The sequence below is a fragment of the Leucopleurus acutus genome (genome assembly GCF_964270905.1).
Source record: "Leucopleurus acutus genome assembly, chromosome: 11".
Lineage (NCBI taxonomy): Eukaryota > Metazoa > Chordata > Mammalia > Artiodactyla > Delphinidae > Leucopleurus > Leucopleurus acutus.
Genome location: NC_139152.1, coordinates 86,855,781 through 86,880,888, shown reverse-complemented (window position 1 = coordinate 86,880,888; position 25,108 = coordinate 86,855,781). Strand labels below are relative to the sequence as shown.

At 37.6% G+C, this 25,108-nt stretch overlaps 1 protein-coding gene across 5 annotated transcripts in view; it reads left to right on the top strand.

Annotated features, from left to right (window-relative positions):
• SLC41A2 (solute carrier family 41 member 2) overlaps positions 1-25,108 on the top strand; it is a 132,829-nt gene that overhangs the window by 18,884 nt on the left and 88,837 nt on the right. For all 5 annotated transcript variants that reach the window (XM_082850780.1, XM_082850778.1, XM_082850776.1 and 2 more), the window contains one exon: positions 4,084-4,808. In XM_082850780.1, the coding sequence (XP_082706906.1) occupies positions 4,254-4,808 (555 nt within the window). In that variant the 5' untranslated portion in view covers positions 4,084-4,253. The remainder of the gene's footprint in view (positions 1-4,083; positions 4,809-25,108) is intronic.

Here is a 25,108-nt window from a genome sequence, read left to right as displayed (position 1 = left end):
ATTAGCAAATAAAGTAGTGGATTCCTTTTTCCTAGAGATTGCTTGCTTTATAACTTACAAAGAGAATTGAGAATTTAAACCTAAGCTAACCTAAAATTTTAAAGACACTGTTTATTTTCGGCTATGTTGGTACTAGATTAAAATTACCTATTAGGTAGCTAAAGAGTAACCCATAAATATCTCCACTGGTATTCTTTAACTTAAAGCACCTAAAACCAGGGGAAACTTTGCCCAGTTCTATTCACTTATTTTTTAAAATTTTTAGTTGTTTTTACTCATTCATGGATGAATAACAATATAGAGCAACCCAACCAACTTTTTATTTAGTGGCATATGTGTACATTACCTATTTTAAATCAACCACAAAATATTTTGATTGTAACCATTATTCAATGAGTTTCTAAGTGATTTCTTTAAAGGAAGAAAATTTAAGGAGTCTTTAAGGGAGATAATAGACCTTGTCAATATGCAAGCATTAGAATAACTGATCACTCATTAACTGGATAAAATGAAGGATAAATAAAAAGAAACACATTTTCCTCAGTGCAAGACGGTGGTATGTGGTCCGTGGCATGCACTGGTAGCAAGGTAATTCCTAGTACTTCCAAATTGCATTATTTAAAAAACAGATGTTAGGACAGAAACACCACTCAGACTAGCTTAAGCAGTGGAGATTTCTTGGCCCATATAATTGGGAAGAACAGAGATGGAACGGGCTTTAAATAAATGAGATAGACATTCTCATCGTGATGTCAGAACCCTCTCATCATCTCCTAGCTCTGATTCTCTGTTTCTCTGGATCCCTTTCTAACACACATGAGCTTTCCTCCAAGTGTTAGTGGTGGTGGTGGTGGTAGTGGTGGTAGAGGGAGCTTTTTGAGGAGGAAGACAGAGTGACAGCTTCAGAATTATTTCCTTCCAAAAGGAAGTGAGAAAACACCCTTCCAGAGGCCTTCCCCTCTGAAGTAGCCCTGCAAGTCGTTCACTCTTTGCTCTATCAACTGTTTCCTTCACTGCCTTTACCACAAATTATCTCATTTATTTGCTCACCTGATTGTTGTTCCTCCCCACTACAAGGAAGAATCCTTGAAGCAAGAATAGTGCCTCTTTTGTTAATGGGGCAGCCCCAGGATCTAGTAGCCATTCAGGAAATAATAAGCCAACAAATACGTGAAATTCCAGGGTAGGACTCAGGCCTGCTCCAGGCACTTGTCATTATGTGGTCTGGAGGGGAGGGGACTGTGATGCTAGGCCTACTAGAACCTCATGGAACAGGGCAGTGTGGTTTTACGTGGGAGATGGAAATACCATAAGCTGAAAAACTGGGGAAAGATGCTGAGGAAAACAACAATAAAAATGTGGTGTTTTGTTTGTTTGTTGTATGCTCTTTAAGCGTAGTTTCCCATTTCACACAACTGCCCAGTCTTGTTGTTCAAGGTTGTGCAGATCCTGCAGTGCCTGAAGGTGCTTGGCTGAGGGCGTGGAGGGGGGCTGAAATCCAGCCGGAAACTCCATTCCTGTGGCTTCCTTTTTCCGGGAGGTACTGTTTTAAATTTACCCAAAGGCTCTATCTGGTCTCTGTACACAGTGGCCCTGTGTACAGAATATCCACCTCTCCATCTAACTTTCTAAAGAAAGAATACTAGGGGCAAAAGTAAGAGCTGGATGTGTCTTCGCATCTGGATCCTGCTGGCCAACTCAGTGCAGACTATGTGCTTAACCATGTCCTGCAAATACTCTAAGAGAGATGACTTGTTTTGGGAAATTCCTCTCTTTTTAACCTTCTCCTCACTCCATTTTCCTATTTAGTGTTAGCTGGTCAATTTTCCTGAGCATGCTTTTTGAGCTGAATGGTGACTGAATGGTGATATACATATGGTCATCTCTCTTTATTGTTTATCTACATTTCTCTGCATTTCCATTTTGATTACCCTTATAATTCTGCTTCAAGGGGAAGAAGAAATTGCCTATATCCATCACTGGCCCTTCAGACTTGTCTTAAAGCTTTATCTCTTTGAGATTTGCTCTGTTTTTTTGTTTGATTAGAGATCTCTTTGGGGCAGTGAAATGCTCACTACTTAAAAAGAGGTGAATTGGGGCTTCCCTGGTGGCGCAGTGGTGGAGAGTCCGCCTGCCGATGCAGGGGACGCGGGTTCGTACCCTGGTCTAGGAAGATCCCACATGCCGTGGAGCGGCTGGGCCCGTGAGCCATGGCCACTGGGCCTGCACGTCCGGAGGCTGTGCTCCGCAACGGGAGGGGCCCCAACAGTGAGAGGCCCGCATACCGCAAAAAACAAACAAACAAACAAACAAAAAAGAGGTGAATTGGTTGAAGGAACAGAAACCCACTCAGTCTGACTCGTGTAAGGCTGCTGGAAATCTCATAAGTTCCAGACATACAGCTGAGCCCTTCTTACATGGAAAGTTCTCAGGCAGCTGTTCTGGCTTTCTTCCTCTTTGTGGACTGCTTGGGTTCTTCTTTGCTTCACTCCGGACATTGCTTCCATTCCTTTGATTTTCTTTAAACACTGCCTTTGTCTGCATACTGATCAGCCTGCAAGTGGCAAAGATGGCAACTAGTACTTAATCTCATCGGATTCTCTGCAGGTCCACAGGATGTCTGTACTGTAATCACTTGGGGAGCTTAAAAAAAAAAAAAAGGTTTATATGCCTCAAATATATTCTGAGTCAGTAGGTCCAGAGTCCTAGAATCTATATTTTAAGACTATTCCCCAGCAGGAATTCCCAGACCCCTCCATAATCACAAGAGGGAAGAAAGGAAAGTGAGTGAATGATGAAATAGATGAACCAGATCCTAGCATCCACTTGTCCCCAACATAGTCCCTTTTCTTTTTCCCTTTGCCATTCCTTGTTATTGATCTTCCTATCCAAGGAGAGGAGATCGATATTCTAAGAAATTGAAAACAAATATTGAAGAATAGAATGGTTTTCATTAAAAGCAGCAGTATTGTAGCAACAATTCTTAGCCTAGCTTGGTGGGTGGGCAGTCCAGTTAGGGAATGGGCCATCTATCCCTTATCAAATCAGAACCAGTTTGTTGATCTTGGATGCTTTTATAAATGTAAGACGGGGCTGGGATTCCTGAGAAACACCTGAGGCCTTAGACCCACCCTAATAACTTTGAAAACGTACGTACCTGTGGTGGCAGCTGTCCCAAGAGTCAGACTCTACCTGGGCAGGTGATGTATGACCTCACAACTTCAGTGCCTGTCACTCTCAAACCAGCTTACACAATGTGTCTGTGTCTTTAGTTCAGGATCTTTAGAGAGAATCTTGTCCATAACCAGCCAATCAGGAGCATACTCTGGGATTAAGGGTCAGAGCTGACTTTGAGAAGGGCATTAAGTGATAAGTGCATTGCAAGCTTTCTTTTGGTTGGCTTGCAAAATAGGATTAAATGAATATTTGTAATCCCTTTTCATTTTGGTTATTTCTTAGGTAACAGAGGGATTATATTCCTAAATCAACTATAATGAATTTTTTGTATGTCAGAAACTACAAATATGACATCAGCCTAATTTTACATGTGAAGTAAATGCCATGTACACTATTTAGGATATTTATCAAATAATTTCATGGCAAACATTATCATCGTTTCTTCATATTTTAATAACAAAATGTATATTATATTAAGTTGTAAATAAAGTAACACAGATTATTATTTAATATGTTTAAAATATAATGTCATATACTTTACCTTTGTTGTGCCTGCATATGTAAAGGGTTGTAGCAATTTGATTCTGAGACCTCAGTATAAGTAATGGAAGCCATTACTTTATTTAATAACTTTGTCTATTGTAGAATTTCGGAGACATTTGAAGACTTTACATGGGTATTAATTACATAAAGTATACGAAGATAAACATTTTTAACCGAGATAGAACACACAAAGAAGCTGTATACTACATTTCTGTGTACAAAGCAGTTATGTGTTAAGCCCAAAGGGTATAATGTCAGTACATTAGGGTTGGTTTAAGAACATGTGTTATTTTATACCTTTAATTATGAAGTATCAAGATAGTTAATCTGACTTTTAAAAATTATTTTATTTTGTTTTTCCAGATCCAATCCCTCTGTGGAACTTCTAAACATCTTCTGTTAGTGGAAACGTTGTTTTCTACACAATGAAGTCAACATCTTAATTTAAACCAGCATTCATGTGGTTCTGATTCATCTGCTATGGTTCATGAAGCTTGAGATCTAAGGCGTACAGGGTCTTTTGCGATGACAATATGACTAATAGTAAAGGAAGATCTATTACTAACAGAACAAGTGGTGGTCCAAGTAGTGGAGGAGGTTTTGTAGACTGGACTTTAAGTTTAAATACAATTCAATCTGATAAGTTTTTAAACTTACTGTTGAGTATGGTTCCGGTAATTTACCAGAAAAACCAGGAAGACAGGCACAAAAAAGGAAATAGCATTTGGCAAGATGGGTTATCAACTGCAGCACAAACTTTTAGTAATAGATCTGAACAACACATGGAATATCACAGTTTCTCAGAGCCATCTTTTCATGGCAACAGTGGGCACACGCCATCAAGCTGTAGCCAAAAGTATGATGACTACGCCAACTACAATTATTGTGATGGAAGGGAGGCTTCAGAAACTACGGCCATGTTACAAGATGAAGATGTATCTAGAGATGGTGATGAAGATGTCATTGTGGAAGCAAACCAGAAATTACCAAAGGAGTCCAGTGGTGTCATGGCACTGCAGATACTTGTGCCATTTTTGTTAGCTGGCTTTGGAACAGTCTCAGCTGGCATGGTTTTGGATATAGTCCAGGTGGGTTTTCATCTTTGTTTAACTTCACTGTCTTTGTTGTTTAAAGTGCTTTGTGTTGGTTACTAATTTCAAACATTATATTTAGATTTAATTTATCCCTTAGTTAAAATGAACTGATGCTGACTTTGGTGAAGAATCTGCTATTTCTGTTTTTTTGTTTGTTTTCCTTTAGAAGTTCTAAGAGAATTGTCTCATTCTGACCATAAAGTAACTTTTCATAAAATATTATATAGTAAAGTAATCCCCAATTGGGTAAATCAGCTAAATGAATAACTCAATAAATGTTATATTTAAATACATCCTTATTTTAAAAATAAAAATTAATATATGCTCATTAAAATGAATTCGGACAATGCAGAGGATTAAATAAAAGATAAGTCTTTCCTATTCCTCATCTCCAAACCAAAACTCTCTTCCCCTCCAGAGGTTACCATTGTTAAGAGTTTGCTGTATATAGTTGCAGACATTTTTCTATGCTTATATACATGCATATGTGCAGTCTTTTTTCAAAAATATAAATGAAATGCTATATATATTTTTCTGCAGCTTATTTGCATTGCTTATTAATGTATCTTGGACATCTTTCCAAATTAGTAACAAAGATATTCAGCATTTTAAAAAGAGTGCTTGAGGGCTTCCCTGGTGGCGCAGTGGTTGAGAGTCCGCCTGCCGATGCAGGGGACACGGGTTCGTGCCCCGGTCCGGGAAGATCCCACATGCCATGGAGCGGCTGAGCCCGTGAGCCATGGCCGCTGAGCCTGCGTGTCTGGAGCCTGTGCTCCGCAACGGGAGAGGCCACAACAGTGAGAGGCCCGCGTACCGCAAAAAAAAAAAAAAAAAAAAAGAGTGCTTGATATTTCCATTGTATATATACACCAAAATTTACTTATTCATTCTCCCATGCTGGTGCTATAACAGATATCCTTATAAATTTATCTTTACACACTCATACTAATTTTTTCATAGGATAGATTTTAAAAATGGGATTGCTGGGTATTAGGGCAGCTGTATGTGTTTAAAATTTTTATAGGTATTGTCAAATTGCCTTTCAAAAAGTTTGTACCAATTTGTAGTCCTGCCATCAGTATATAAGTACTTTTATCTATCCGTACCCTTATCAACATTGGATATTCTTGATCTTTTTCATTTTTGCCAATTGATAGGAAAATGTTATCATATTTTAATTAACATTCTTTAATTATTATTAATATCTTAGCATCTTTTCATGTGTTTATTGGCCATTCTTACCTTTTCTGTGACTATTTCTTATATACTTTTTTGTATCTTTTATCCATTTAAAAAATGGGTACATTACTTATTGACTTGTAGGAGTTCTTAATGTAGTATTATATAAAATTACAAAATTACCTATTATATAATTACCTTTCTAAGGCAGTAAATTGTTAAAAGGTGGCATTCTGTTACTATCAGTTTTCATTCATCAGTCAGAGAACGCTTGGCTCTGGGAAAGGGTTAGAAACATTATCCTCATGTGCCTTTGTCTTTCATTGTTTGCTCCCTAAAAGAAACCTCAGGTTATCTGTGACTCTAAGACACTTTTAAACAGATAACATTTTTATCTAAATGGAAAATGTACATAAATAGAAACATAATTTTTCCACCATCAGATGGAGAAAAGATATGAAAAGATATACTGTGTTAAGTATATTGAATTTTTGAATAGACTGTAATACTCTAGGGAGACCAAACCTATCTGTCCACTTGAAATATAATTGTTTCAAATTATTACCATAGTATCATAGCTGCAAAAATGAATATGCTGTTTCGGGTTGACTTTTTTTTTCTTCATATACCAGTTACTCTGAAGAAACACTCATCATTTAGCTATAGGATGATAACATCTATAGGAAAAATATGTTAGAGTATAGATTGTTAAGCAGAATATTTACGTAGTTCATTATGTACCTTCCTCTGGTGTGTGTTCACTTATTTCTTGTTGCTATTTGAGAGAAGAGCACATATGTAATTGGGAAAAGTTCCTTTTATGATTTTATGAACTTTAATACTGCTAGCCCTAAGGACTTTATAGTGTTAAACTTCAGTGTTAAAAATCATGAAGACATAATGTAAATGTTTTGAAAGATTTCATTTGAATGACGTTTTAAAAACTTTTAAATTGTGAAATTGAAAACATACAGGGTGAAAACAAACAGCTCAGTGAAAACAAAAACATACAGCTCAGTGAATTTTCATGACACAAACAACCATATAACCATCACCTGGGTCAAGAAGTAGACTCTTACCTATACTTCATTAGTGCTCCCTTCCAATAGCTTCCTTTTTTCCTCCATCACCAAAGATAATCAATAATCTGATTTTTATGAGAGCTTTTTTGTCTTTATAAGCATGTATTATTAAGCACCACTGCTTGGTTTTACTTAATTCTTTTCAGAATTTATCCAGTGGAAGTATAGAGTATATATTCTTTTATGTTTGGGTGTTTTTGGTCAACATTACGTAAGTTTTAGGAAACTGTTGTTCATTTATTTTTATTGCTGTGTTGTAATCCAGTGTATAAATACATCACAATTTATCCATTCTACTATTTTTTAAAATCCATTCTACTATTTTTTTAAGCCATTCTACTGTTGATGGACATTGGGCCTAATGGTGTTTCCAGGCTCTTGCTGTACGTGTGCATACATTTCTCTTGGGTATATATGTAGAAATGGAATCTCTAGGTCTTAGATTATGCAGATATTTAAATGTAGCATTTGTCAAATGGTTTTCCAAAGTGGTTGTACCAATTTACAGACTAATATAGCAGTATATGAGAGGTCCAGTGCTCTATATTATTATTTATACAAGGTATCAAAAGTCTTTTTAATTTCAGAAATTCTGGCATATGTGGGGTGGCATCTCATTGAGGTTTTAATTGGGATTTTCCTGATGACTAATGATGTTTACTGACCATTTGGATATCATTGGTGAAGTTTCTTTGCCCATTTTCTATTTGATCGTTTATCTTTGTCTTGATTTATAGGAGTTATTTGCATATTCTGGATGTAAGCCTTTTAGTTATATGTATTACAAAATTTTTTCCCCTTTGTGGCTTGCTTTTTTACTCTCTCAGTTGTGTGTTTGGATGACCAGAAGTTCTTAATTTTTACAGTCCCCTTTTCCCTACTTTTCTATGGTCTGTGCTTTTCGTCTCCTGTTTAAGAAATCATTCCATACCCTTTGAATTAAGATATTCTCTTATAATAGCTCCTTGAAGCTTTGTTTTGCCTTTTACATTTAGATTATTCCCTACTGGGAGTCGGTTTTTGTACAGAGTGTGAGGTAGAGGTTATATTTTTTCCTTTCCACATGGATTTCCAATTATCTCTGCACTGTTATATAACCAAAATATTTGTTATAAATATTTTCCCATTTATGTGTAGTCAACTTCTGTGCTCTCAATTCTGTTCCTTTGGTGTATTTATGTCTCTTGTCGTGAATGCCACACCATCATCATTACTCTAGTTTATAAATCTTGATATCTTAGAGAATGTTCTCTCTTTATTCTTCCTGAAGAGTGCTTTGGTTATTCTTTTCCCTTTGCATCACTATGTATGTTTTAGTATAAAACCTTGTCAGTTTTCAAAAAAAGTAGTAGCGATTGTGATTCAGATATAATAAGGGGGAGAATTGACTCTACACTGTTTAGTCTTCCAACACAGGTATGTGGAATAATAGCCTCCATTTATTTAGGTCATCTTTAATTCCCCTCATTGATGTTTTACAGTTTCTGAACACAGGTCTTTTACATTTTTAGTTGGGTTAGTTCTATTTATTTTGCTTCATATATCCCAGACTCAGAGCTAAAGAAGCCAGCAACCAAGAAATGCCAACAAGGGCAGACAAAATAAAACAAAACCAACAAAAGCCTGCTCTTTGTAGCTGAAGGACTAGGAAAGGGACACCCTAGCAAGACAAAACAGTTTTAGACAAAAACTGTTCTACTCTAGCCAAACACTAGGGAAAAAACCGTGGCCTCACCCACATCCACATCAGCAAAGGCCCAGTGGGGAGCCTGGAGGGCATTCTGCTAAGTGAAATAAGCCAGATAGAGAAAGACAAATATTGCATTGTATCACTTACATGTGGAATCTTAAAAAAAAAAGTCAAACTCATAAAAACAGAGAGTAGAATGGTGGTTGCCAGGGCCTGAGGGGGTGAGGGAAATGGGGAGAAGTTGGTGAAAGGGTACAAACTTTCAGTTAAGGTAAGTATGCTCCTAGAATCTAATGTACAGCATGGTGACTGTAGTTGATAATATTGTATTGTGTACTCAATATTTGCTAAGAGAGTAGATCTTAAGTATTCTCACCAAAAAAAAAAAAAAAAAGTAACTGTGAGGTGATAGATATGTTAATTAACTTGTTGGTGGAATTCCTTTCATAGTGTATATGTATATCAAGTCATCATACTGTACCCTTAAAATATATTACAATTCTATTTGTCAATTATACCTCAGTAAAGCTTAGAAAAAATGAGCAAAATATACCAAAAGCAAGCAGAAGAAAGGAAATAATAAATATAAAAGCAAAAATCAATGAAACTGAAGGCAGGAAAACAGTAGAAAAAAGTCAGTGAAACGAACATCTGGTTCTTTGAAAAGATCAATAAGTCTGACAATTTGTAGCAAGACTGACAATGAAAAAAAAGAAGACATAAATTCCCAAGATCAGAACGAAATAGGGGATATCACTACAGATCCTGTGGACATCAAAAGGATAGTACAGAAGTACTACAAACAACTCTGCACACGTAAATTTTACAACTTAAAGTGGGCCACTTCCTCAAAAAACACAATTACCACAATCCACCCGAAATGAAGTGGATAACTTGAATAGCTCTATACTTATTAAGGAAATTGAGTTCATAATTTTAAAAACTCCCAAAAAAGAAATCTTCAGACACAGATAGTTTTACCTGAAAATTCTACCACATGTTTAAAGCAGAGTCAACACTAATTCTACACAAGGTTTTCTGGAAGATAGAAGAGGAGGGAACACTTATCAATTCGTTTTAAGAAGCTGGTATTACCCAGATACCAAACCAAAGACAATGCAAAAAACAAACCAAAAAACCCAAAAAACCTACAGACCAATACTTCTCCTGAATATAGACCAAAAAAATCCTTAACAAACATTGGCAAATAGAATTTAGCAGCATAAAATGAATTATATACCATGAAAAATGAGGTTTATTCCAGGGATGCAAATCTTGTTCACTATTTGAAAATCAATATAATTCACCATATTAATAGGCTAAAGAAGAAAATCACATGACCATGTCAAATGATACAGAAAAAGCATTTGACAAAATTCAACACCCGTTTATGATAAAAAAAAAAACTCAAATAAATAGGAATAGAGTGGAACTTCCTCAACATTATACTTAATTTAATGATGAAATACCGAATGCGGTTTTCCCCTAAGATCAGGTACAAGGCAAGGATGTCCACACTCAATACCTTTATTCAGCATAGTGCAGTAAGTCAAGAAAAGGAAATAAAAGACATACAGATGGGAAAGGATGAAATAAAACTGTTCCTGTTTGCAGATGACATGATTGTCTACTAAGAAAATCCCAAGGAATCTACCAAAACAAAAACAAAAAACAACTCCAAGAACTGATAAATGAGTTCAGTAAGGCCCAGGATACACAATACATACAAAAAATAAATTTTATTTCTAGCAATGAGTATGTGGACATTGAAATTAAAAATACAATAACATTTACTCAAAAAACAAACACCTAGATGTAAATGTTAGAAAACACATACAGGATTTGTATGCTGAAAGCTACAAAACACTGATGAAAATAATCAAGGAAGATCTAAATAAATGGAGAGACTTGCCATATTCATGGCTTAGAAGACTCAACATAATAAAGATGTCAGTCCTCCCCAAACTGATACACGTTTAACAGAACTTTAAAAATCTCCACAAGATTTTTTAATAGAATAAATAATATTAAAATGTATACGCAAAGGGAAAGAAAATAGAATTTTCTTTTTAAAAATCAAAGTGGGAAGGATCAGTCTACTTGATTCCAAGCTTATTAAAATGACCACAGTAATCAAGACTGTGGTATTTGGTGGAGGGATAGACACGCTTAAACTTTTGACACCAAAAGTGTGATCCATAAAATGGAAAATGGATAAATTGGACTTTATCAAATAAAGATTTTGTTCTGTGAAAGACCTTGTTGAAAGGATGAAAAGCCAACTTACAGAGAGAAAGAAATTATTTGCAAACCACACATCTGGCAAAAGGCTAGAATAAAGAACTCTCGAAAGCTCAACATTTTAACAAAAACAGCCCAGTTAGAAAATTGGCAAAAAAAAAAAAAAAAAAGCATAGAGACGTTTCACAGAAGAATATGTACAGATGGCAAATAAACTTGAAAAGATATTTAGTATCTTTAGCCATTAGAGGAACGCAAATGAAAACCACAATGAAATATCACTGTGTACCTATCAGAATGATTATAATAAAAAATAGTGGTAGTATCAAATGCTGTTGAGCATGTAGAGAAAAGGTATCACTCATATATTGCTGTTGGGAATTTAGAATGACACAGCCGTTCTGGAAAACACTTTGACAGTTTCTTTAAAAAAAAAAAACCTATTAACTATCATACAACCTAGGACTTGCATTCCTGGGCATTTATTCCAGAGAATGAAGACTTACGCTAACACAACTCCTGTACGTGAATGTTTACAGCAGCCTTACTCATAATAGCCAAGAACTGGGATACACGCCAGAAGTCCTTCAACAGTCAAATGGTTTAACAAACTCTGGTAAATCCATATGATGGGATACCACTCAGCAACAAAAAGAATGAACTGTTGACACATGCAACAATCTAGATGAATCTCCAGAGAATTATGCTGAGTGGAAAAAGCAAATCTCAAAAGGTTATACATATAATATTCATTTATAAAAATTCTTAAATCAACATTTTATGGAAATGGAGAACAGATTAGCAGTTGCCAGGGATTAAGAAGGGCTGGGAGTGGAGAAAAGTGGACGTGGCTATAAAAGGGCAACAGGAGGAATCATTGTGGTGATGGAAATGTTCAGTATCTTGACTATATCAATATCAATATCCTGGTTGTGAGATTGTCCTAGAGTTTTGCGAGATATTAGCATTGGGGGAAACTGGATAAAGGATACATGGGATCTCTCTATTATTTTTAATAACTGCAAGTGAATCTATAATTATTTCAAAAAGTTTAATGAAAAACATAATGTATCTGGTAAAGCATATTTAAGCTGTATAAAACAATATATAAAGGAGAAAGAAGTCTCCTTTTTTTTTTTAACATCTTTATTGGAGTATAATTGCTTTACAATGGTGTGTTAGTTTCTGCTTTATAACAAAGTGAATCAGTTATACATATACATATGTTCCCATATCTCTTCCCTCTTGCATCTCCCTCCCTCCCACCCTCCCTATCCCACCCCTCTAGGTGGTCACAAAGCACTGAGCTGATCTCCATGTGCTCTGTGGCTGCTTCCCACTAGCTATCTATTTTATGTTTGGTAGTGTATATATGTCCATGCCACTCTCTCACTTTGTCACAGCTTACCCTTCCCCCTCCCCATGTCCTCAAGTCCATTCTCTAGTAGGTCTGTGTCTTTATTCCTGTCTTGCCCCTAGGTTCTTCATGACATTTTTTTTTCCTTAGAGTCGATATATATGTGTTAGCATATGGTATTTGTTTTTCTCTTTCTGACTTATTTCACTCTGTATGACAGACTCTAGGTCCATCCACCCCACTACAAATAACTCAATTTCGTTTCTTTTTATGGCTGAGTAATATTCCACGGTATATGTGTGCCACATCTTCTTTATCCATTCATATGTTGATGGACACTTAGGTTGCTTCCATGTCCTGGCTACTGTAAATAGAGCTGCAATGAACCTTTTGGTACATGACTCTTTTTGAATTATGGTTTTCTCTGGGTATATGCCCAATAGTGGGATTGCTGTCTCGTATGGTAGTTCTATTTTTAGTTTTTTAGGGAACCTCCATACTATTCTCCATAGTGGCTGTATCAATTTACATTCCCACCAACACTGCAGGACGGTTCCCTTTTCTCCACACCCTCTCCAGCATTTATTGTTTGTTGATTTTTTGATGATGGCCATTCTGACCAATGTGAAATGATATCTTATTATAGTTTTTTTGTTGTTTGTTTGCGGTACGCGGGTCCCTCACTGTTGTGGCCTCTCCCGTTGTGGAGCATAGGTTCCGGACATGCTGGCTCAGCGGCCATGGCTCACAGGCCTAGCCGCTCTGCGGCATGTGGGATCTTCCCGGATCGGAGCACGAACCCGTGTCTCCTGCATCGGCAGGCAGACTCTCAACCACTGCGCCACCAGGGAAGCCCCTCATTGTAGTTTTGATTTGCATTTCTCTAATGGTTAGTGATGTTGAGCATCCTTTCATGTGTTTGTTGGCAATCTGTGTATCTTCTTTGGAGAAATGTCTGTTTAGGTCTTCTGCCCATTTTTGGATTGGGTTGTTTGTTTTTTTGATATTGAACTGCATGAGCTGCTTGTAAATTTTGTAGATTAATCCTTTGGCAGTTGCTTCATTTGCAAATATTTTCTCCCATTCTGAGGGTTGTCTTTTGGTCTTATTTATGGTTTTCTTTGCTGTGCAAAAGCTTTTAAGTTTCATTAGGTCCCATATGTTTATTTTTGTTTTTATTTCCATTTCTCTGGGAGGTGGGTCAAAAGGATCTTGCTGTGATTTATGTCATAAAGTGTTCTGCCTATGTTTTCCTGTAAGAGTTTTATAGTGTCTGGCCTTACATTTAGGTCTTTAATCCATTTTGAGTTTATTTTCATGTATGGTGTCAGGGAGTGTTCTAATTTCATACTCTTACATCGACCTCTCCAGTTTTCCCAGCACCACTTATTGAAGAGGCTGTCTTTTCTCCACTGTATATTCTTGCCTCCTTTATCAAAGATAAGGTGACCATATGTGTGTGGGTTTATCTCTGGGCTTTCTATGCTGTTCCATTGATCTATATTTCTTTGTTTGTGCCAGTACCATACTGTCTTGATTACTGTAGCTTTGTAGTATGGTCTGAAGTCAGGGAGCCTGATTCCTCCAGCTCTGTTTTTCGTTCTCAAGATTGCTTTGGCTATTCGGGGTCTTTTGTGTTTCCATACAAATTTTGAAATTTTTTGTTCTAGTTCTGTGAAAAATGCCAGTGGTAGTTTGATAGGGATTACATTGAATCTGTAGATTGCTTTGGGCAGTATAGTCATTTTCACAATGTTGATTCTTCCAATCCAAGAACCTGATATATCTGTCCATCTATTTGTATCATCTTTAATTTCCTTCATCAGTGTCTTATAATTTTCTGCATACAGGTCTTTTGTCCCTTAGGTAGGTTTATTCCTAGATATTTTATTCTTTCTGTTGTAGTGGTAAATGGGAGTGTTTCCTCAATTTCACTTTCAGATTTTTCATCATTAGTGTATAGGAATGCTAGAGATTTCTGTCCATTAATTTTGTATCCTGCTGCTTCACCGAATTAATTGATTAGCTCTAGTAGTTTTCTGGTAGCATCTTTAGGATTCTCTATGTATAGTATCATGTCATCTGCAAAGAGTGACAGCTTTACGTCTTCTTCTCCAATTTGATCCTTTTATTTCTTTTTCTACTCTGATTGCTGTGGCTGAAACTTCCAAAACTATGCTGAATAAGAGTGGTGAGAGTGGGCACCCTTGTCCTGTTCCTGATCTTAGTGGAAATGCTTTCAGTCTTTCACCATTGAGGACAATGTTGGCTGTGGGTTTGTCATATATGGCCTTTATTATGTTGAGCAAAGTTCCCTCTATGCTTACTTTCTGCAGGGTTTTTATCATAAATGGGTGTTGAATTTTGTTGAAAGCTTTTTCTGCATCTATTGAGATGATCATATGGTTTTTCTCCTTCAGTTTGTTAATATGGTGTATCACATTGATTGATTTGCATATATTGAAGAATCCTTGCATTCCTGGAATAAACCCCACTTCATCATGGTGTCTGATCCTTTTAATGTGCTGTTGGATTCTGTTTGCTAGTATTTTGTTGAGGATTTTTGCATCTGTGTTTCTCAGTGATATTGGCCTGTAATTTTCTTTCTTTGTGACATCTTTGTCTTGTTTTGGTATCAGGGTGATGGTGGCCTGGTAGAATGAGTTTGGGAGTGTTCCTCCCTCTGCTATATTTTGGAAGAGTTTGAGAAGGGTGGGTGTTAGTTCTTCTCTAAATGTTTGATAGAATTCAACCTGTGAATTCAACCTGTGATGGCCTGTGAAGCCATCCGGTCCTGGGCTTTTTTTTTTTTTTTAAACATCTTTATTGGAGTATAATTGCTTTACAATGGTGTGTTAGTTTCTGCTTTACAACAAAATGAATCAGTTATATATATATATACATATGTTCCCATATTTCATCCCTCTTGCGTCTCCCTCCCTCCCACCCTCCCTATCCCACCCCTCCAGGCGATCACAAAGCACCGAGCTATCTCCCTGTGCTATGTGGCTGCTTCCCACTAGCTATCTACCTTACGTTTGGTAGTGTATATATGTCCATGCCTCTCTCTCGCTTTGTCACAGCTTACCCTTCCCCTCACCATATCTTCAAAGTCCATTCTCTAGTAGGTCTGTGTCTTTATTCCTGTCTTACCCCTAGGCTCTTCATGACATTTTTTTCCCCTTAAATTCCATATATATGTGTTAGCATATGGTATTTGTCTCTCTCTTTCTGACTTACTTCACTCTGTATGACAGACTCTAGGTCTATCCACCTCATTACAAATAGCTCAATTTCGTTTCTTTTTATGGCTGAGTAATATTCCATTGTATATATGTGCCATATCTTCTTTATCCATTCATCCGATGATGGACACTTAGGTTGTTTCCATCTCCAGGCTATTGTAAATAGAGCTGCAATGAACATTTTGGTACATGACTCTTTTTGAATTATGGTTTTCTCAGGGTATATGCCCAGTAGTGGGATTGCTGGGTCATATGGTAGTTCTATTTGTAGTTTTTTAAGGAACTTCCATACTGTTCTCGACAGTGGCTGTATCAATTTACATTCCCACCAACAGTGCAAGAGGGTTCCCTTTTCTCCACACCCTCTCCAGCATTTATTGTTTCTAGATTTTTTGATGATGGCCATTCTGAATGGTGTGAGATGATATATCATTGTAGTTTTGACTTGCATTTCTCTAATGATTAGTGATGTTCAGCATTCTTTCATGTGTTTGTTGGCAGTCCATATATCTTCTTTGGAGAAATGTCTATTTAGGTCTTCTGCCTGTTTTTGGACTGGAGTTTTTGTTTTTTTGTTATTAAACTGCATGAGCTGCTTATAAATTTTGGAGATTAATCCTTTGGCAGTTGCTTCATTTGCAAATAATTTCTCCCATTCTGAGGGTTGTCTTTTGGTCTTATTTATGGTTTCCTTTGCTGTGCAAAAGCTTTTAAGTTTCATTAAGTCCCATTTGTTTATTTTTGTTTTTATTTCCATTTCTCTAGGAGGTGGGGCAAAAAGGATCTTGCTGTGATTTATGCCATATAGTGTGCTGCCTACGTTTTCTTCTAAGAGTTTGAGAGTATCCGGCCTTACATTGAGGTCTTTAATCCATTTTGAGTTTATTTTTGTATATGGTGTTAGGGAGTGTTCTAATTTCATACTTTTACATGTACCTGTCCAGTTTTCCCAGCACCACTTATTGAAGAGGCTGTCCTTTCTCCACTGTACATTCCTGCCTCCTTTATCAAAGATAAGGTGACTGTATGTGTGTGGGTTTATCTCTGGGCTTTCTATCCTGTTCCACTGATCTATATTTCTGTGTTTGTGCCAGTACCATACTGTCTTGATTACTGTAGCTTTGTAGTATGGTCTGAAGTCAGGGAGCCTGATTCCTCCAGCTCCGTTTTTCGTTCTCAAGATTGCTTTGGCTATTCGGGGTCTTTTGTGTTTCCATACAAATTTTGAAATTTTTTGTTCTAGTTCTGTGAAAAATGCCAGTGGTAGTTTGATAGGGATTACATTGAATCTGTAGATTGCTTTGGGCAGTATAGTCATTTTCACAATGTTGATTCTTCCAATCCAAGAACATGGTATATGTCTCCATCTATTTGTATCGTCTTTAATTTCTTTCATCAGTGTCTTATAATTTTCTCTGTACAGGTCTTTTGTCTCCTTAGGTAGGTTTATTCCTAGATATTTTATTCTTTTTGTTGCAGTGGTAAATGGGAGTGTTTTCTTGATTTCACTTTCAGATTTTTCATCATTAGTGTATAGGAATGCCATAGATTTCTGTGCATTAATTTTGTACCCTGCTACTTTACCAAATTCATTGATTAGCTCTAGCAGTTTTCTGGTAGCATCTTTAGGATTCTCTATGTATAGTATCATGTCATCTGCAAACAGGGACAGCTTTACTTCTTCTTTTCCGATTTGGATTCCTTTTATTTCCTTTTCTTCTCTGATTGCTGCTAAAACTTCCAAAACTATGTTGAATAAGAGTGGTGAGAGTGGGCAACCTTGTCTTGTTCCTGATCTTAGTGGAAATGCTTTCAGTTTTTTACCATTGAGGACGATGTTGGCTGTGGGTTTGTCATTTGTGGCCTTTATTATGTTGAGCAAAGTTCCCTCTATGCCTCCTTTCTGCAGGGTTTTTATCATAAATGGGTGTTGAATTTTGTTGAAAGCTTTCTCTGCATCTATGGAGATGATCATATGGTTTTTCTCCTTCAATTTGTTAATATGGTGTATCACATTGATTGATTTGCATATATTGAAGAATCCTTGCATTCCTGGAATAAACCCCACTTGATCATGGTGTCTGATCCTTTTAATGTGCTGTTGGATTCTGTTTGCTAGTATTTTGTTGAGGATTTTTGTATCTATGTTCATCAGTGATATTGGCCTGTAGTTTTCTTCCTTTGTGACATCCTTGTCTTGTTTTGGTATCAGGGTGGTGGTGGCCTCATAGAATGAGTTTGGGAGTGTTCCTCCCTCTGCTATATTTGGAAGAGTTTGAGAAGGATAGGTGTTAGATCTTCTCTAAATGTTTGATAGAATTTGCCTGTGAAGCCATCTGGTCCTGGGCTTTTGTTGGTTTGAAGATTTTTAATCTCAGTCTCAATTTCAGTGCTTGTGATTGGTCTGTTCATATTTTCTATTTCTTCCTGATTCAGTCTTGGCAAGTTGTGCATTTCTAAGAATTTGTCCATTTCTTCCAGGTTGTCCATTATATTGGCATAGAGTTGCTTGTAGTAATCTCTTATGATCCTTTGTATTTCTGCAGTGTCAGTTGTTACTTCTCCTTCATTTCTAATTCTGTTGATTTGAGTCTCCTCCCTTTTGTTCTTGATGAGTCTGGCTAATAGTTTATCAATTTTGTTTATCTTCTCAAAGAACCAGCTTTTAGTTTTATTGATCTTTGCCATTGTTTCCTTCATTTCTTTTTCCTTTATTTCTGATCTGATCTTTATGATTTCTTTCCTTCTGCAAACTTTCGGGCTTTTTTTGTTCTTCTTTCTCTAATTGCTTTAGGTGTAAGGTTAGGTTGTTTATTTGAGTTGTTTCTTGTTTCTTAAGGTAGGACTGTATTGCTATAAACTTCCCTCTTAGAACTGCTTTTGCTGCATTCCATAGGTTTTGGGTCGTCGTGTTTTCATTGTCATTTGTTTCTAGGTATTTTTTGATTTCCTGTTTGAATTCTTCAGTGATCTCTTGGTTATTAAGTAGTGTATTGTTTAGCCTCCATGTGCTTGTATTTTTTACAGATTTTTTTCCTGTAATTGATATCTAGTCTTATAGCGTTGTGGTCCAAAAAGATACTTGATACGATTTCAATTTTCTTAAATTTACCAAGGCTTGATTTGTGACCCAAGATATGATCTGTCCTGGAGAATGTTTCATGAGCACTTTAGAAGAATATGTATTCTGTTGTTTTTGGATGGAATGTCGTATAAATAGCCATTAAATCCATCTTGTTTAATGTATCTTTTAAAGCTTGTGTTTCCTTATTTATTTTCATTTTGGATGATCTGTCCATTGGTGAAAGTGGGGTGTTTTAAAGTCCCCTACTGTGATTGTGTTACTGCTGATTTCCCCTTTTATGGCTCTTTGTATTTGCCTTATGTATTGAGGTGGTGCTCCTTTGTTGGGTGCATAAATATTTACAATTGTTATATCGTCTTCTTGGATCAATCCCTTGATCATTATGTAGTGTCCTTCTTTGTCTCTTGTAATAGTCTTTATTTTAAAGTCTATTTTGTCTGATATGAGAATTGCTACTCCAGCTTTCTTTTGATTTCCATTTGCATGGAATATCTTTTTCCATCCTCTCACTTTCAGTCTGTATGTGTCCCTAGGTCTGAAGTGGGTCTCTTGTAGACAGCATATATACGGGTCTTATTTTTGTATCCATTCAGCCAATCTGTGTCTTTTGGTGGGAGCATTTAGTTCATTTACATTTAAGGTAATTATTGATATGTATGTTCCTATTCCCATTTTCTTAATTGTTTTGGGTTTGTTATTGTAGGTCTTTTCCTTCTCTTGTGTTTCCTGCCTAGAGAAGTTCCTTTAGCATTTGTTGTAAAGCTGGTTTGGTGGTGCTGAATTCTCTTAGCTTTTGCTTCTCTGTAAAGGTTTTAATTTCTCCATCAAATCTGAATGAGATCCTTGCTGGGTAGAGTAATCTTGGTTGTAGGTTTTTCTCCTTCATCACTTTAAATATGTCCTGCCACTCCCTTCTCGCTTGCAGTTTCTGCTGAAAGATCAGCTGTTAACCTTATGGGGATTCCCTTGTGTGTTATTTGTTGTCTTTCCCTTGCTGCTTTTAATATTTTTTCTTTGTATTCAATTTTTGATAGTTTGATTAATATGTGTCTTGGCGTGTTTCTCCTTGGATTTATCCTGTATGGGACTCTCTGTGCTTCCTGGACTTGGTTAACTATTTCCTTTCCCATATTAGGGAAGTTTTCAACTATAATCTCTTCAAATATTTTCTCAGTCCCTTTCTTTTTCTCTTCTTCTTCTGGGACCCCTATAATTCGAATGTTGGTGTGTTTAATGTTGTCCCAGAGGTCTCTGAGACTGTCCTCAGTTCTTTTCATTCTTTTTTCTTTATTCTGCTCTGCAGTAGTTATTTCCACTATTTTATCTTCCCGGTTACTTATCCTTTCTTCAGTTATTCTGCTATTGATCCCTTCTAGAGAATTTTTAGTTTCATTTATTGTGTTGTTCATCATTGTTTGTTTGCTCTTTAGTTCTTCTAGGTCCTTGTTAAACGTTTCTTGTATTTTCTCTATTCTATTTCCAAGATTTTGGATCATCTTTACTATCATTATTCTGAATTCTTTTTCAGGTAGACTGCCTATTTCCTCTTCATTTGTTAGGTCTGGTGGGCTTTTACCTTGCTCCTTCATCTGCTGTGTGTTTTTCTGTCTTCTCATTTTGCTTATCTTACTGTGTTTGGGGTCTCCTTTTTTCAGGCTGCAAGTTTGTAGTTCCCGTTGTTTTTGGTGTCTGTCCCCAGTGGCTAAGGTTGGTTCAGTGGGTTGTGTAGGTTTCCTGGTGGAGGGGACTAGTGCCTGTGTTCTGGTGGATGAGGCTGGATCTTGTCTTTCTGGTGGGCAGGTCCACGTCTGGTGGTATGTTTTAGGGTGTCTGTGGCCTTATTATGATTTTAGGCAGCCTCTCTGCTAACGGATTGGGTTGTGTTCTTGTCTTGCTAGTTGTTTGGCATAGGGTGTCCAGCACTGTAGCTTGCTGGTCGTTGAGTGAAGCTGGATCTTGGCGTTGAGATGGAGATCTCTGGGAGATTTTCACCATTTGATATTATGTGGAGCTGGGAGGTCTCTTGTGGACCAGTGTCCTGAAGTTGGCTCTCCCACCTCAGAGGCAGAGCCCTGATGCCTGGCTGGAGCACCAAGAGCCTTTCATCCACATGGCTCAGAATAAAAGGAAGAAAAAATAGAAAGAAAGAAAGAGAGAAAGAGAGAGAGAGAGAGAAAGAAAAAGAAAGGAAATAAAGTTATTAAAATAAAAAATAATTATTAAGAAAAGAATTAAAAAAAAACAAACGGACGGACAGAACCCTAGGACAAATGGTAAAAGCAAAGCTATACAGACAAAATCACACACAGAAGCATACATATACACACTCACAAAAAGAGAAAAAGGGAAAAAATATATTTATCTTTGCTCCCAAAGTCCACCTCCTTAATTTGGGATGATTCGTTGTCTATTCAGGTATTCAACAGATGCAGGGTACATCAAGTTGATTGTGGAGATTTAATCCGCTGCTTCTGAGCCTACTGGGAGAAATTTCCCTTTCTCTTTGTTCGCACAGCTCCTGGGGTTTAACTTTGGATTTGGACCCATCTCTGCGTGTAGGTTGCCTGAGGGCATCAGTTCTTCGCTCAGACAGGACGGGGTTAAAGGAGCACCTGATTCGGGGCCTTTGGCTCACTCAGGCCGGGGGGAGGGAGGGGTACGGATGCGTGGCGAGCCTGCGGTGGCAGAGGCCAGCGTGATGTTGCACCAGCCTGAGGCGTGCCGTGTGTTCTCCCGGGGAAGTCGTCCCTGGATCACGGGACCCTGGCAGTGGCGGGCTGCATAGCCTCCCGGGAGGGGAGGTGTGGATAGTGACCGGTGCTCGCACACAGGCTTCTTGGTGGCGGCAGCAGCAGCCTTAGCGTCCCATGCCCGTCTCTGGTGTCCACGCTGATTCCCGCGGCTCGTGCCCGTCTCTGGAGCTCCTTGAAGCGGCGCTGTTAATCCCCTCTTCTCGCGCACCAGGTAACAAAGAGGGAAGAAAAAGTCTCTTGCCTCTTCGGCAGGTCCAGACCTTTTCTCTGACACCCTCCTGGCTAGCCGTGGTGCAGTAGCCCCTTCAGGCTGTGTTCACGCCGCCAACCCCAGTCCTCTCCCTGGGATCTGACCTCCAAAGCCCAAGCCTCAGCCCCGAGCCCCGCCCGCCCCGGCGGGTGAGCAGACAAGTCTCTCGGGCTGGGAGTGCCAGTCGGCACCGATCCTCTGTGTGGGAATCTCTCCGCTCTGCCCTCCACACCCCTGTTGCTGCGCTCTCCTCCGCAGCTCCGAAGCTTCCCCTCTCCGCCCCCCGCAGTCTCCGCCCGCGAAGGGACTTCCTAGTGTGTGGAAACCTTTCCTCCTTCACAGCTCGCTCCCCGAGGTGCAAGTCCCGTCCCTATTCTTTGTCTCTGTTTTTCCTTTTTTCTTTTGCCCTACCCAGGTACGTGGGGACTTTCTTATCTTTTGGGAGGTCTGAGGTCTTCTGCCCACGTTCAGTAGGTGTTCTGTAGGAGCTATTCCACATGTAGATGTATTTCTGATGTATTTTTGGAAAGGAAAGTGATCTCCGCGTCTTACTCTTCCACCATCTTGAAGCTCCCAGAAGTCTCCTTTTCTATGTGCCCTTCCCCTATTCCCTTCTTTAGAATTTACTGGTATTATTTTTTTCTGTCTCCTTCCACTGACATTAAATGCATGTACACTGAGATATATATATATATATATATATATATGCTAATATATATGTGTGTGTGTGTGTGTATTCACTAAAAAACACAAGCAAAAAGCATCCTATAATGCTGCTCTTCACCCTGCTCTTAATTTATCTTGGAGCTTCCTTATAGATACACACAGATTTACCAAATTCTTCTCTGGAGACCTCTATTGTTATGTTCTATTGCAAAGGTGTATCATTGTTTTTCTACCAAGTGAGCTAATGAAGGAGATTTAAAGTACCTCAGATCTTTTGTGATTATGAACAGTGATGAAGTTGACTCATTATATGTATGTGTTTGAACTCACATTCAACTTTATTTGTAGGATAAATTCCGTGAAGTAGAGTTTTGAGTTGAAAATTATGTGCATTTTACATTTGATAGATATTGCTGAATTCCCCCAAAGAAGTTAAACCAATAGTGTAATGGAGTGCTTATTTCCTTATACTCTTACCGACAGTATTATCCAACTTTCTGAACTTTACCAATCTCACAGAAGAAAATTGATCACCTTTTAATTTGCATTTTTAAAATTATGAGTGAGGTTGGTCACTGGGTCATATGTCTAAAAGTGAATGGGTTTAGTTTTTTAAAACTAGGTTAAAATGAGAAACAAATCTTCTCCAGCTCTGGGGTATATAAGTTTTTTTAAAATTGCATAAGCTTCTTTTACCAATTAGTTATTTTTAAACTTTTTCTGTTTATTTTTAAGTTAGGACTCTAAGGATGTATTCCTCAACTTGTTTATTCTTTTTTTTAAATTTAATTTTATTTATTTTTCTTTTTTTTTTAAGTTTCATTTTTGTTTGTCCTTTTGGACATTAATAGATTTTTAGGTTTCGAGTATAGGACATATGTAAGCAATCTGACATTATGTTTGAGGTATGGGTGCTTACGTAAGATTCTGGGTATTGACAGACGTCTAAAATTAGGTAAGATTAGAAGTTGATTTCCTGTAGGGAGGATTCTTGTGGAGAAGTTTAGCAGTGCATAATAGTCTACATAGCCTCAGAGGACATGTTTGTATTGTGGCAAAATTTATAAGTAGGTGTAATGTATTTGGGGCACTGGCTGCCTCAGCATCCCCTTTCTGGACTTTTTTTTTTTTTTTTTTGGCATTACCTCTTCCTGACAGGAAAATTAACTGATAATATATCTTGGTGTTATAGCTAATAAACCCTCAATATTGTTATTTATTACTATGTACAGTCATGGTCCTGAGCACAACTGTATGAGGTAGGTACACTTATGACCCTATTTTAGATGAATAAAGTAAAGCATAGTTTTGCTCAAGTCATACAGTAAAAGTAGTCGTATCAGAATTGCAACTCAGATATAATCTGATTCCAGAGCCCTTTTCTTTGACTAACGTGCTGTACTGTTTCTCACTATTCTCGTATTTCCCAAACTGTGTGTCTGGACACCCCAGGGTTGATGTGGGATATGTTAAATTTTTGAGGGAAACACAGTGACATCTCTTGGACACTCTACAGACCACTGACTCGAGGTGGTTCAACATATCAGCATTAGATCACACTCCATCTGACATACCTCTGCAAAGCTGCATTTTCAGCGGTGCTGGGAAAAAAAGCAAGTGTCACACAAAAATCAATACAGAACAAGAAATGAAGGCAGTAGTTTCCAAATTCCAAGGTTTGAGACGCTGTGCAGTGCCCAACAGATACACACATCCTGTTAGTAAGTACTTGTGGTAACATGACTTAAAAATATGATTTATTCTTTGAATTTATTTGTGTTATTTCTTCAAATGGCTACCAAATTGTTAGGAAATAAATACTTATTAAATTGTTTGGACCTAGCTACTTAGTAGGACTGTTAGATATTTCTTTTGGCCTAGGGTTGTCATGAAAACATTTCTGAGATACTACAGGTGCTGTGAGCTGAGAAAGTTTGAGAACTTCTGAAAGCCCACCTCTGCAGGTGTAGAGAGAAGAATGCAGAATTTATTGGGCATGAGGTTGGAAATCAATACGTGATCGTTCTTATTGTTATATCAATGCTAAGATGTGTTTTCATAGTAATTCTCACAGGAGCATTTGATTTGAATTGAACTTGGAAAGGGTGGTAGTAACCCAAAGGAATGCATCCCAACAGATCCAAAGTGGGATGGCAGTGACTGATAGAGAAATTTGGATATTCTGGTGTTTCTAAAATTGTGTAGGTAGGTGTCTTAATATTGTGACCTAGGTAATCCCAAATTATGTCTAATGTGATAAAAACAATACCTATCTCATAAATTTGTTGTGAAGATTAAATGATTAAACCTAGAACAGTGCCTGGCACTAACAAGCAATCAGTGAATGTTGACTGTTGTTAATATTTATTATTATTATTATCTGTTGTTATTCATCATCATCATCATCACCGTCATCTGTGGAGGATGCATATTCCAGTAGCACAGCAGAATTCTTACCTATCATAAAACATGGACAGAATTGTTTGTTAGTTTTTTGACATGTTAAGGAATCTGAGAGGCTACTGGACCCCGAGTGCTGTTTTTAGGCCCATCCTTAATTGACTTGAACCCTGGAGGGATTCCCTTGTAAAACTGTTAAACCAGGTTTTTACCAAAGACTGGTCTGATAAACATTTCCTAAAGCTTCTTTAGCCCTAGTTCTGCGCCTATTTGGAACAGCCTCTACGGAAACTTTGGGGACAAATTGAAATTTTCTTTCATTTATCTGATGGATTTGTCTTACTTT